Genomic DNA, 14,936 nt, shown 5'->3' with positions numbered 1-14,936 from the left:
GTTAGGGCCATCAGCCTCATAGTTGCTGACCACAATGTCTGGGCGAAGAGGAGGAAAAAAGTGCGCCTTATGCGGCCACAGCAGCGTGTTGCACGGCCCGCTAAATTTCAACAGACGCAAAGGGGGGAAAATTGTGCCAGCGCGGCTGCCGGTCATTATGCCAGGGCTCAGAGGCTAAGTGAGCACGTGTGCAATGTGGATTGCTGGGAAATTTTGATTGACAGCTGAAAGTTCCGTAGGGTTGGGTTTTCAAAGCATTCAGCGACATACCCACAGCGTCCTGGAAGCTAAAAGAAGATCTCGTTTCTTGACCATTTTGAAGCCTGATTTCACATACCTTACGATTTTTTGTTTTTATTCATTCAAATTTGTCGGCCTTGTTAACAATACTCTTCTCTGTGGTGTGTAAAATTTAAAATATGTTTTTTGGGTTGGTATACTGGGCTTTGGAAGTTTTACTGTAGCTTTAGCTCAAGAAAACTGCTTAGTTAAAAGTGTAAATACATTTTATTTTAATTGTTCTACAGTTTTCTTTTTCAATTTTAGCTGAAAAAATCTGTTGTCAGGAAAAGCTACCATTGTATCTTTTGCTCTGTCATAGTGGAGTAACTCACTTGGTTTTAAAGCAGTTTGCATGTGTCTGTGCAGTTCAGTGCGTGGCCACCAGTGGGACAGGCGACTGTCTGTGGAGGTGTGGGACTGGGACCGTACGTCCCGCAACGATTTCATGGGCGCGCTGTCGTTTGGAGTCAGTGAGATCTTCCGGCGTCCCATCAGCGGCTGGTTCAAGCTGCTAGCGCAAGACGAGGGAGAGTATTACAACATCCCTGTGCCTGATGCGGACCTGCAGGTACGACTGTAAAAAAATACGACTATAAATCATTGAGTGCCTGTTGGGCAAAAAGAAGAGGAAGGCATTTATATTCACTGACCAGACAGTGAGGCTGCCACTTACCGTTTTAATGTGCTGCCACTTCTCCTCAGCCTTGGCTTGGCCTTTATCTCATTACAAATATTTACTTCCAATAAAACCAAGCCGCTATGACTCACACAATCTTGTACTGCCACTTTGAGTTTATCTGAGCAAATCCATCCATCCATCCATTTTTTACCGCTTATCCGGGTCGGGTCGCGGGGGCAGTAGCTTTAGCAGGCACGCCCGGACTTCCCTCTCCCCAGCCACTTCATCCAACTCTTCCAGGGGGATCCCGAGGTGTTCCCAGGCCAGCCGAAGGACGGAGTCGCTCCAGTGTGTCCTGTGTCGTCCCCAGGGTCTCCTCCCGGTTAGACGTGCCCGGAACACCTCACCAGGGAGGCGTCCGGGAGGCATCCGAATCAGATGCCCCAGCCACCTCATCTGTCTCCTCTCGATGTGGAGGAGCAGCGACTCAACTCTGAGATTCTCCCGGATGACCGAGCTCCTCATCCTATCTCTAAGGGAGAGCCCGGACACCCTGCAGAGGAAACTCATTTCGGCCGCTTGTATCCGGGATCTTGTTCTTTCGGTCACGACCCACATAGTGAGGGTAGGAACGTAGATCGACCGGTAAATTGAGAGCTTCGCCTTTCGGCTTCGCTCCTTCTGTACCACAATGGACCGATACAAAGTCTGCATCACTGCAGACGCTGCACCAATCTGCCTGTCGATCTCCCGTCCCAATCATCCCTCACTCGTGAACAAGACCCCAAGATACTTGAACTCCTCCACTTGGGGCAGAATCTCATCCCCGACCTGGAGAGTGGATGCCACCCTTTTCCGACTGAGGACCATGGTCTCAGATTTGGAGGTGCTGATTCTCAACTTAGCCGCTTCTCACTCGGCTGCGAACTGCTCCAGTGAGAGTTGGAGGTAACGGCTTGATAAAGCCAACAGAACCACATCATCTCCAAAAAGCATAGATGCAATACTGAGGCCACCAAACCGGACCCCTTCTACGCCTCGGCTGCGTCTATAAATTCTGTCCATAAAGGTTATGAACAGAATCGGTGACAAAGGGCAGCCTTGGCGCAGTCCAACCCTCACCGGGAACGACTCCGACTTACTGCCGGATATGCGGACCAAACTCTGACACCGGTCATACAGGGACCGTACAGCCTGTATCAGGGGGTTCGGTACCCCATACTCCCGAAGCACCCTCCACAGGACTCCCCGAGGGACACGGTCGAACGCCTTCTCCAAGTCCACAAAACACATGTAGACTGGTTGGGCGATCTCCCATGCACCCTCGAGGATCCTGCCAAGGGTGTAGAGCTGGTCCACTGTTCCACGGCCAGGACGAAAACCACATTGCTCCTCCTGAATCTGAGATTCGACTTCCCGACGGACCCTCCTCTCCAGCACCCCTGAATAGACCTTACCAGGGAGGCTGAGGAGTGTGCCCCGATAGGACTCCTTCTTCAGCTTGACGGCATCCCTCACCGTTGGTGTCCACCAACGGGTTCGATTGCCGCCACGACAGGCACCGACCACCTTACGGCCACAGCTCCAGTCGGCCGCCTTAGCAATGGAGGCGCGGAACATTGTCCACTCGGACTCGATGTCCCCCACCTCCCCCGGAACATGACCAAAGTTCTGTCGTAAGTGGGAGTTGAAACTCCTTCTGACAGGGGATTCTGCCAGACGTTCCCAGCAGACCCTCACAATACGTTTGGGCCTGCCACGTCGGACCGGCATCTTCCCCCACCATCGGAGCCAACTCACCACCAGGTGGTTATCAGTTGACAGCTCTGCCCCTCTCTTCACCCGATTGTCCAAGACATGCGGCCGCAATTCCGATGACACGACCACAAAGTCGATCATCGAACTGCGACCTAGGGTGTCCTGGTGCTAAGTGCACGTGTGGATACCCTTATGCTTGAACATGATGTTCGTTATGTACAATCCGTGACGAGCACAGAAGTCCAATAACAGAACACTGCTCGGGTTCTGATCAGGGGGGCCGTTCCTCCCAATCACGCCAGGTCTCACTGTCATTGCCCACGTGAGCATTGAAGTCCCCCAGCAGAATGATGGAGTCCCCAGCGGGAGCGCTATCTGAGCAAATAAAAACATTTAAAAAAAATAAATAAAAATTTAAAAAATAAGTCACTTGATATATCACAGCACACGTTAGGGACACCTGTGCTATCTAATGAGTTCCAATACAAACATCTGCCTTTACAAAGATAATAATGCTCAATTTTGATTAGCACTGTCAGAGAAGTATTCATTTAACAATATGTTTATTGTTGTGGGTTGTAGTTTGCAGTGCTGCAGTGCATCATACTGAGACATGTATTTTCACAGAGCTATAAGGTCTGACTCTGTTAAATGGGTTTTAAATGGGCTAGTTTCCTTTTTTAAAAAACACATTACAACATTTTTGTTGTTTTTTGGGGGGCAAGCTGGAATGGATTAATCGTATCTCTAGTCATTTCAATGGGGAAAGATGATTTGAGATACGAGTGGTCACTGTATGAATGAAATGTATATGTCAAGGTAAGACTGTATATTACTGAGGATCCCTGCTCTCCTCCCACCAGGGTGCAGGCTTGCTCTGCCTGCCTTCAATTAAAACCCGGAGAGGTGAACTTGAGGTTGACGTTGGTTGAGTGTTTGGACCGCATCTAATCACGTGTTGCTCTGCAGGAGCATCAGCCAGACGGCACCACGCCCACGCTGCCTCAAGTTGGACCCGCCACCCTGCCCGAACCCCTCCCTGTGGCCCTGCCCCTGACCCCCGTGCCCTCCTGTCTGCCCCCCGACTCCCACGCGCAGGGCAAGGGCAGAGTGGGCATCCACGACTTCAACTTCCTCATGGTGCTCGGAAAAGGCAGTTTTGGCAAAGTAAACATCTTCTTTTTGAAATAATGTCTTCTATTGATGGATTGACCTTCATGTAGGAAAATTAAAATGGGAGCTCCTCAGCTCATTGTCCCTCCCCTGCAACAGAGGCTGATGATTAATTCAAGTGTTCGTCTTTTATGCTGTCAGCAGTCGTGAGCTCAGGCTGGCTGGCAAGCAGATGCTCCTCCTGGAGGTGCTCCTTCCCGGGGAGCCTCTGTTCTCCATTTTCACTTTGTAACCCCCTCACCCTTCCTGTAAATGAACCGTGATGAAGAGAGTGGCGTTTGGAGTCCTTCTGCCTCGTCTTACAGCTCCCCTGTGCTGTTTCATAACTGTCAGATGAGAGTCTTAACAGGGGACGGGAGAAATAGAGCTCAACTTACGTAAGATGGATGTTTAAAGGGGGGGAAATAAGAAAGGAAGGAGGGAGACTTGAGGCTGTTGAGGGAGGGACGCACACACAGATAGGAAAGGAGAGGATTACGATGAAGCGGGAAGTGACAAAATGGCCAAGAGGAAATGGGATAACAAGCAGGCAAGAAAGAAAGAGCACTATGCATGGGATTTATAGCATTCCATGTGTGACCAATTGCATTTCTAAATGGAAAAATCTATTAGATACCAGGGGAACTACTCTCGTACTCTCTCTTATAGTCAAATGTGCTTTTTAAAAAAATTATCTTTATATTATAATGGTATAAATCATACAGAGCACACAATTAATCCATGATTCATTCGATGAAGCTTTTCAATTGTAATTAAATGTAATCTCATATTGAAAGACATGATTACAGGGAACCTATTCTCTATTTGTTTTTTTTTTGTTTTTTTGTTTTTTTAAAGCTCAGGTGAAAGCATTACAAGTACAAGCATATTTTCTTGTCCCAAATTGCCATGACTTTTAATTTGAAATTCAGTTTGTTGTTAAAAATATTCATCCATTCATCCATTTTCTGAGCCAATTATATATAGTGCTGGAGCCTATCCCAGCTTTCAACGGGCAAGAGGCGGGGTACACCCTGAACTGGTTGCCAGCCAATCGCAGGGCACATATAAACAAACAACCATTCACACTCACATTCACACCTATGGGCAATTTAGAGTCTTCAATTAACCTACCATGCATGTTTTTGGGATGTGGGAGGAAACCGGAGTGCCCGGACAAAACCCACGCAGGCACGGTTAGGGCCGGGGATTGAACCCCGGTCCTCAGAACTGTGAGGCCACCGTGCCGCCTAAAAATATTCACTATTGTTCAAATGTTTGGGGTCACTTAAAAATGTCCTTGTTTTTGGAAAAAAAAGAAACGTTTTTTAATAAAAATAACATATCCACTAATTAATCAGAACTACCATCTGGAAATTGTTCACGATGCTAAAAAAAAGTGTATAACAAAAAGCTTTGCCGCCATCTTTTGACAGTTTGGTGCCAATGAACTATGTTGAAGTGAGTAGAATAGCCTCATTCAGATAAAAATATTGCTTTGCTGCTATATTATAGCATCCTGCTGCCAACGTACTATGTTGACCTGAGTTGAGGAGCTTCACTTGGGAAAACAAATACTGCTTTGTCACCATCTTGTGGCAACTTGGTCCAAAGAAACTGTTGAAGTGAGTTGAGTTCAATCTGACACACTGACACACTCTACTCTGAGAGTGTCAGTGTTCCAATAGGGCATTTATTTGAATTTACGAAGTTGAATTACTGTATATGTACTGTACAGGAATGGAGAATGAGGTCTTTCAAAATTCCCCCTTCAACCCACAACCCTCACATCTTGATTGAACAGCTTCAATGCTAATCCTGCCTGCCGCTCTGCGGCTCTGTCTCCCCAGTCAGAGCGGCCTGAGTGCGTGCCGGCTCTCCCAGAATGTGGCCCTCTGAATAGCCGAACAGCACATTCCATCGGCACTCTGTTTCCAAATGATCTGGAGTGTAGCAGAGCCCGCTCCGAGTCCATTTCCAAACGGACCCATAGAGTACAACATCACTCCGAATGTCTGTTAGTCATTGACCCACCCCTAAAAAGGTTTATAATTACCTGTAGATGCCACAAGATGGCACCAAAGCGTTACTTTTGTATTAGACACTGCTTTAGCCTATAAATAAAAGTGCCTCTGCTCACTTCAACATAGTTCTTTAGCACCAGGATGCCACAAGATGGGGCCAAAGGGCTACCATTTTTAGACAGGGCTTTGGTGCCATCTTGTGAATTTCAGTGTTTTTCAGTAAATAATGGAAGCTAGCTTAAAATAATGTTTTTAAAAATCAGCAAATAGGCAAAGGAACACCCGTATTGGATGGAAGAGGTGGACAGGATTTCTGTCAATGAGTGGCAGGTTTTCAATATCCTTGTAAGCACACAGAGAGCATGCACACACACAGCCTACTAATTGTAAAGTGAATTAAGATTCTATAGCAAGTAAACATTAGCACACAGCTCTGCAATGTCGCCAAGACTCTTTCTCAGCCAAGGGCTTTCCATTAGTTCTTTCCCTAAAATCTTGTAGAAAATTATAGCATCATTAGCTTTTAGAGCAACCCCTAGCTGTAGTTTCTGATTAGAAAACACAAGTGCCTTTTGCCCATTTTGACATTAATGTGCCTTGAAATATGGGGAGCATTAATTAAATGTTATTTTCAGTCATTGCGCCACAACAAGCACGGGCATCCGTCCTAATAGCGGCAGCACGTGCATGATTTTTAGGATGCCCGCAATGCACACGACAGGATGACATGGATCACTGATGACACACTGACCACGCGACAGTTGGCACGTGCAAAAGCGAAGGAAGAACATAAAGCCTTACAGGGAAATGCATTCTGAGTCACATTCAAGTAAGCTTTGAATGTATTCATCTTTTTCCCTTGAAGCCAAGTACTGTCGTGTAGTTGTTGTGCTCTATAAATAAACACCGGTTTATTTACGACTCCACTTTAAAATTCACATCTTTGTATAGGCACAATTTTCATGTAGATCTTATATTGGATCCCATTACATTGTGTAAATGGACATGATGTTATATAGCTGCAAACTAAAAATAATCAAATTAAAAATAATTTCTACTGACTGTATCATTCATTATTGCACTAAAATCATATTGTTGTCCCTTTGCTGTAATTGAATGCAATGCCACACATTGGCTCTCATCACGTCAGATCAATGTTTGCCAACCTTTATTGAGCCAAGGTCACATATTTTACATCCGAAACATTTCCCAGCACACCACCAAACAAAAATATCAGTATGAATACTGAATGGTGATCTTGTTTCAATGTGCTCACAAATGTGCTTACATACCCTGTTTAATTTAAATTAAAGCTATTAATTTGTTGCAACAGGTGGCTACACGGGTTAATTTTACCCTCTTACATTAAGTGGAAGAACTTTGAATTGTTCTGCCCGTCAATATTCATAGCTGGCATAAATAGATGAACAAAGATACATTAGTTGTAGTAAATGAATAACGATTTTCTCGTGGTTTGGAATATTTTTTTAAGCTTTTGCACCAAATGAAACTTCAACTTTTCTCACCCTCTCAGGTGCTGCTGGCAGAGGAGCGAGGCAGCGAGCGTCTGTTCGCCGTTAAGGTCCTGAAAAAGGACGTCCTCTTCCAGGACGAGGACACGGAGAGCGCCCTGGTGGAGAGGAGGGTCCTGGCGCTGCAGATGCGTCCCCACTTTCTCACGTCGCTCTACTGCGCCTTCCAGACTGAGGTGTGTATGCATGTGGAGCAGTTACAGGCAAACATTTTCACTCAAGCGACACATTTAGTTTATAAACAGACAGATCGGATGCGTTAAAAATCAATAAATATTAAAGTTAAAATGTGTATCTAAAATACATAAAATAGTTTTCTTTGATAATAGAAAAATCATTGTTTCTCACGTTTTTAATTGTATTATTTATAGTGACTAGAGAGGATAAGCGGTAAGGAAAATGGATGGATGGATGGATAATGAAATTATAATTAAATAACCAATTATGTATCACGATTTAAATAAATATAACTCTAACCCCAGCCCTAAAATGTATTGTTTACAATAAATATAATCAACTACAGTGGTACCTTACGAAATGAATTTATTCGTACAAAGTTTAATTTGCTCATATAGAAAATCACTTTTCCCCATTCAAATGCATTCACATGCCATTAAGCCCTTACAGCTCCCAAAAAAACACATTTTGAATAGCACTGTATTGTATAAAAACAAAATAAAAGGGAATATAAATTCATTTTTAAAAATTAAGGCACTAATTAACTTGGGCACAACTGTATTTACTGAGAAAATTAATACAAAAAGCAAATTCAAAATTAATCAATTGCATTTTAATTAACAATTTTCAGGATGTGGGGGGCCAAACTAAGCAAATATAATAGGACTCGGCGGCACGGTGGACGACTGGTTAGAGTGTCTGCCTCACAGTTCTGAGGACCAGGGTTCAATCCCCGGCCCCGCCTGTATGGAGTTTGCATGTTCTCCCCGTGCCTGCGTGGGTTTTCTCCAGGCACTCCGGTTTCCTCCCACATCCCAAAAACATGCATGGTAGGTTAATTGAAGTCTCTAAATTGTCCCGAGATGTGAATGTGAGTGCGAATGGTTGTTTGTTTATATGTGCCCTGCAATTGGCTGGCAACCAGTTCAGGAGTACCCCGCCTCCTGCCCGATGATGGCTGGGATTGGCTCCAGCACTCCCGCGACCCTTGTGAGGATAAGCGGCTCAGAAAATGGATGGATGGATGGATAATAGGACTCTTGATAGTAAATGCTTGGCAGGCTGGATTAAAGAGGTTTGCCCACCTTGGCTACAGATGGTCCCAAATGTACCACAAAACCTCCAACATCCAATTCACGAGCCTGCATGACATTTTGGGCTATATGGTCCTCTCAGGACTTACAATAATATGGTGGAACCTTGATTTAATGGACTAATAAGGTGGTGGGCGGGGTCGTCCGTTCAAGCCGATTGTCCGTTAAATTGAAGCCCTTTTTTTCATGGCTTAAAAACGCACAGTACGGTAAAAAAATATATATATTTTAAACAAAAATAAAAGAGTTTGAAAATGTTTGAAAAGTTTTTAAGTTTATCCAAACTTACCTCACTGGTGCTTGGGAGGGGTGATAATATGACATGCGTGTAGAAAGTTGTGGGGGCTAGTCAAGGGTCTCTTTCATGACCCACAAGGTTAGCGCGCTTCCTTTTTTCACCTCCATTATGATTGGATGCCATAGAAAAGGTGTTAACAAAAACACAACTGTATACTGTACCAAAATCAGTATAGCATGTTCGAGAGATGAGACACAAGCTCTGGAGCAAACAAGCCATAAATATTGTACGAATTGGTAGATACGACACCCCTTTTGCACTGCGCGCCTACGGCGACACTAAGCTAATGTCCATGCGTTGCCTTTAATGCTAACATGGCCACCACTTAGGCATGTCTATTAGTCGATTCTAGTCTTCATATCTGTGACAACAGCGACACAACCCAGAAACCGGAAATACGGGTACCAGTCTGTTGATTCCGCCACAGGGTCAGTAAACAACAGCGGACAATTCTGGAACTAACCGACTTTGTCAGCTAATGTACAAAGAGACATTTTCAGTTCCAAATGGACACTATTTCCTGTCCATTAAATCCAAAGTCTGTTAAATCAAGGTTCCACTGTACATGAAATAATTATTTTGCACTTTCCAACAAGCATCCTACAGATTGTTTCTTAACTGTGAACCATGTGTGTATTTCCACAGGACCGCCTGTACTATGTGATGGAATACGTCAATGGAGGAGACCTGATGTTTCACATTCAGATCATCGGGAAGTTCAAAGAGCCTCACGCAGCGTATGTGCGCTTATCTCCACGGCGTTTTCACACTTCTTCGTTGCTCGTCTTGGACGCGTGCACTTATCTCGCCGCTTTGTTCATTATTCTTGCCGACTCTTGAAAAAGTCCTCAGCTGGAGGAGCGACTGCCTCCTCCCACTAATCTTGTCTTCTCATCCTCGTCATCCAATAATCTTTGATCAATCATCCAAAACTAATTCTTACCCGATTGCTCAATTTTTTATTTGCCTTTCATCTAGTTGCTTCCGCCGCCTTTCATCACCCTGTTGCCTCTTCTTGTCATGCTTCCTCTTTTGATTTACTTTTATTTCCTGGTACACGCACTAAAGCAAGCTCTCTCTCTCTCTCTCTCTCTCTCTCTCTCTCTCTCTCTCTCTCTCTCTCTCTCTCTCTCTCTCTCTGTCTCTTTCTCTTTCTCACGCTCTCTTTCTCACTCTCTCTCCACCTGCAGGTTTTACGCAGCAGAGATAGCGGTGGGCCTCTTCTTCCTCCACAGCAAAGGGATCATCTACAGGTAAAAGCTGATTTATGTCACATTTGGGGGCCTGAATCGTTCCTCTGCAGTGCAGCGAGCAAAAGCCACATCGCTCTTGTCTTTCTCAGCAAACGACTCTTTTAAAGCTGGTATCCATCAAAATGAATCATAGAGCGTGTCGTCCCACCTTTCATCAGGGATCTAAAGCTGGACAATGTGCTGCTGGACAGCGAGGGCCACATTAAGATCGCCGACTTTGGGATGTGCAGGGAGGGAATGTTTGAAGGCGACAGCACGCACACGTTCTGTGGAACCCCAGACTACATCGCTCCCGAGGTAGGCCCACACCCTGCTTTTGGACTGCCAAGAAGGGCTATTTGGTACTTCGTTTTCATCGTCAAAAGTTGTGCCAAATTCACTGCTCAGTGCCAATTTTTGACAACCATCTACCAGACTACAGTAAAGTGAACCCCCGCATATGCGCAAATTTGACTTTTCACACATTTTTGGGTGGGGACCTGTCCTCCGTTAGTTGCTGAAAAACTCCTATTTGCTGTTTTTTTTTTTTTTTTTTTTTTGCTCAAGTGACAAAAGCGCTTTTCCGCCATCTGGTGGCATCCTTGTGCCCAGGAACTATGTTGAAGTAAGTTGTGGAGCTTGATTTTAACCACTATCTACTGGCATCCTGTTTTCAAGGAACTATTTTGAAGTGAGTTGAGGAGCTTCATTTAAAAGAAATTAATGCTTTGCTGCCATCTTGTGGGATCCTTGTGTCAAGGAACTATGTTGAAGTGAGTTGAGGAGCTTCATTTAGACAAAAGTAGTGCTTTGTCACCATCTACTGCCGTCCTGGTGGCAAGGAATTATGTGGAAGTAAGTTGAGGACCTTCATTTAGAAAAAAGTAGTGGTTAGCTGCCATCTTGTAGCAGTTAGAAACTGTTTGGTTGCTGACCCTGATTGCTTACCACTCCCCTACACAGCTATGGCCATCTCTCCCACACGAGCCACATCAAACCTAACCAACCCAAACATACTGAACTGCACCGCTTGGGCTGGTTTCCTCTCTTGTTCTTCTTTTACCTGCAGCCCGTCACTGCAGTCTCCCTTCATTCCTCCCCTGTGACCTTGTCAGTGTTTTTTCCCCAGTCATTAGCCAATTCAATTAGCACAGTGGAAGCTTGCAACACACACCGCCGCAAAACCACCACTGTCCTTCAGAGACCTTGTATCACCATTGGTGCTCTCTTAGTACCACGCTTGACAAGAGTGACTGATGAAGTCCCCCGCGCACGTATGTATGATTGAGAAAGTGCTAAAACTATTGGAAAAATCTCAAACACAAATTAATCCAGCTGGCCCGAAAACACTTAACAAAAGGGTATTTGCACCGTGTGATGAATCGTGTTTACAGTACGGCATGTGTCTGTGTGTGTGTGTGTGTGTGTGTGTGCATGTGTGTGTGTGTGTGTACATGTGTGTGCGTGTGTGTGTGCGTGTGTTTGTGTGTGTGCAGGGGGGAATTGAAGGAGTAGCAGACATGAACAACTGGGAGAGACAAAAGAGAGAACGTGACTGTTGTGCACATCTTTGATAAACATAGGGGGCCCCTGAGTATTGACTCTCTTATGTAAACACCCATTGATTCTGTTGCGTTTGACACTTTGGTTGCGATACAATATACTCTCCCCAGGGGGCTGTGGGTTTGTTCTCCTGTGAGACACACACATACACACACACACACACACACACATTCTTGTGAACATATTCCTGTTTTTTCCCCCCACATTTCTATACTCATTCATGCATTCACTCTCAGTTAATGCAACACTTTGTACCTGAGGTGGCAAAAGTACTTAGTTACTTCCTTAAAAGAACTGTACTTAAATACAATTACTTATACTGTTAGGAAAAAACAATAATAATAATAACAATACTGTGGTAAGAAAACTGAAATACTGTACTAATCCAACATCTTTGAGTAAAAAAAATTTCTACGCTGTGTCGTCATTCGATTAGGTTACAAAAGTGGCAAAACTATTTTAACAGCGTAATGAGTAGAAGATACAGATATCTGTTTTCAAATGGAGTAAAAGTAAAAACTCATCAGAAAAATAAATACTCAAGTACGACTGGAACTAACCATAATTTTAATAATCTATTAATCTGTCCATAATCTTTTTTGATTAATCAAGGAATAGTATAAACATATTATTCAATTTCCATCGCTTTATTGAAGAAACAAAATATTATTTCAAATTGACAGTGCATAAACTGATAATGATTCAGTTACCGGTTTGGTCCGTAACATGTCAGAAAAAAGGTCAAAATGTTTACCATTATTTTCCAAAATAAAATCAAATGTTTGCAAATGTCTTATTTTGATTAGACACGAAGATAATCAGTCTAGCTTTCATGGAGGACTACAGAAATGTGAGAATATATACAGTTGAGCAGCGAAAATTCTGAGAATTTGGACAATTTTAAGTAAAACAAAATCTCTGAATAATTAATTAATTATCAAAATAGTTGTCAATTAATTTGACAATTCATAAGTTGTCAATTAATCGATCCATTGTTGCACCTCTAACTGATGCAGATACCGGCAAAATCTACTTTAGTACAGTAACAAAGTATTTGTACTTTGTGACTTCACACCACAAGATTCACTTCACTCGGATAACCCCTGGGCTCCAGTGTCTTCCCCGGATCCCCACTAAGGCGTGTTGAATTCAATTCAAAAGTCACACTATCACAAGTCCAGACCCCTGACTATATGCCTCATTTCAGCACTTCTACCCGCCGCTTAAGATCCAATAATCCCCATTTAATTATCTGTCATTCACACCAACCTAAAGACACATGGAAATCCCAAAACTCTGTCATGCCGCAGTCAAGAAAACTGGGAAGAAGGGAATGTTCAACATCACACATCTCAAATTCTTCACTGTAACTGTCACGCAAGTGTAAAACTTGAAGTAAAATTTAAACAATGTAAAAATAATAATAATAAAAAATATAAATCGCATTTGTGCAAAACAATCTATATTTATAATGTTGAGCCTTTTCATCCATTTCGCTCAGACATAGGATACCTTTTTCTTATACATGAAGTATACTGTATATGAATGAATAACCCTAACTTTTTAGTTTTTTTAAGGTAGCCTGTAATAGTAGTTACTTACAAAAATTCAGCATAAAAAAAAGAAAGAAAAGTATATACATTGGTGCCTTGAGATGCGAGTGACCCAACTTGGACGTTTTTCAAGATACGAGCCCCCAATCAGTTGATTTTTTTGTCGTGATTTGCGAGTGTTGTTTTTCAAATAAAAAGGAAGTGGTAATTGTCCGATTTTCAGCTCTTTTTCTACCCAAACTAGGATCCAGGAGACAGTCTTAACCTACAAACCGTTAACCTCTTTTTGGCTATTATTTAAGATTGTAGCCGTTCTTTTATCAAATACTCGTGTAATTTGTCTGAAAATGAACAGGAAAAATCTGCTCTCTAGTTTTCGCCCATTCCTGTTCTTTTATTTATGAATCTAAAGCCACAATGGAAAGCCAAAACTTGCATATGAAGCTGAAAATAGTAGAAATGGGACTTAATGACCAATTCTTCCTTATTTGCAGATTGTGGCCTATCAGCCCTACAATAAAGCGGTGGACTGGTGGTCTTTTGGAGTGTTGCTCTATGAAATGTTGGCAGGACAGGTATTATACATAACCATTTTAAGCCTCTCAAGTTTCTGTCTGTTGCGTTGTTGTTGTTTTTTTATTGCACTTTTTTTTCCAGCCGCCTTTTGACGGCATCGATGAGGAGGAGCTTTTCCAGTCCATCATGGAACAGTGTGTTTCCTACCCCAAGAGTCTCTCCCGTGAAGCTATCGCCATCTGCAAGGGAGTACGTATGCACACGAGCTATATTAGTGCTTCTCGCACTTAGCCACCTCAAAAACATACTGAGCTCTCCAAGTACCACCATCATGACCAACATTAAAAAACAGCAGCGTAGTAGACCTTCAAAATAGTATTGAAATACATTTTATTTTAATTATTATTATTAAAATGAGGCAGCAGCTTTATTCTTAAAAAGTATATTTGATATTATTGTAATCCACTGTAACGTTACTGTATACACAGTTTTAACATTAACCCTAAATAATGAAAAATTAAAAATTCTACATTAATATTGATTCAATTAAACTGTATTGCACATATATATTAAGGACAGTTCTACCAAAATAAAAGTTGCAAAACAAACAGTTTGAAAAACAAACAATTGTACTAAAAAGTTAAATACAACTGAACTGTACTTAGGCAATGATTCTTTTGCCTACCACTAGAGGGACCCCGTGTACCACTAATTACAACACTGTATGATCAAAAGAGTTGGGACAAACGCCTCTATCAATTAAGTAATTAATCGAAGGTTGGACCGCACCTTTGACAATTGTTTTCTTCCAACTTTGTGGGAACAATATGTGCAACAGGCACAGTTTATAAAGTAATGCTTGGATGATATTGGTGTGGAAGAACTGGCATCAAACATCTTTTGGATTAACTACAACAGAGATTGAGTAACCTCTTAAATGGGCAAAGTTCAAAATCTTGTAGAAAGTCTTCCTGGAAGAGTGCAAGCTATTATAGAAAGCTACAAAATGGGGACCAACTCCATACTTTTGTCCATTTAGACTTCCTGTAGTTGGAATAGCCAAGGTGCCCCGCCTTTTGCCCAACTGTCAACAGTGCTACGCTGTAGCTCCCCACAACTCAAATTTGGACAAGAGC

General features: G+C 43.0%; 1 protein-coding gene across 1 annotated transcript in view; it reads left to right on the top strand.

Moving 5' to 3' along the window:
- prkcg (protein kinase C, gamma) overlaps positions 1–14,936 on the top strand; it is a 36,483-nt gene that overhangs the window by 20,150 nt on the left and 1,397 nt on the right. Inside the window, exons 8-15 of the mRNA XM_061674498.1 lie at positions 649–850; positions 3,629–3,826; positions 7,370–7,543; positions 9,582–9,673; positions 10,127–10,189; positions 10,348–10,486; positions 13,779–13,859; positions 13,942–14,049. Of these exons, the coding sequence (XP_061530482.1) occupies positions 649–850; positions 3,629–3,826; positions 7,370–7,543; positions 9,582–9,673; positions 10,127–10,189; positions 10,348–10,486; positions 13,779–13,859; positions 13,942–14,049 (1,057 nt within the window). The remainder of the gene's footprint in view (positions 1–648; positions 851–3,628; positions 3,827–7,369; positions 7,544–9,581; positions 9,674–10,126; positions 10,190–10,347; positions 10,487–13,778; positions 13,860–13,941; positions 14,050–14,936) is intronic.

The sequence above is a fragment of the Phycodurus eques genome, chromosome 4 (genome assembly GCF_024500275.1).
Source record: "Phycodurus eques isolate BA_2022a chromosome 4, UOR_Pequ_1.1, whole genome shotgun sequence".
Lineage (NCBI taxonomy): Eukaryota > Metazoa > Chordata > Actinopteri > Syngnathiformes > Syngnathidae > Phycodurus > Phycodurus eques.
This window is presented reverse-complemented; position numbering and strand designations above follow the sequence as displayed.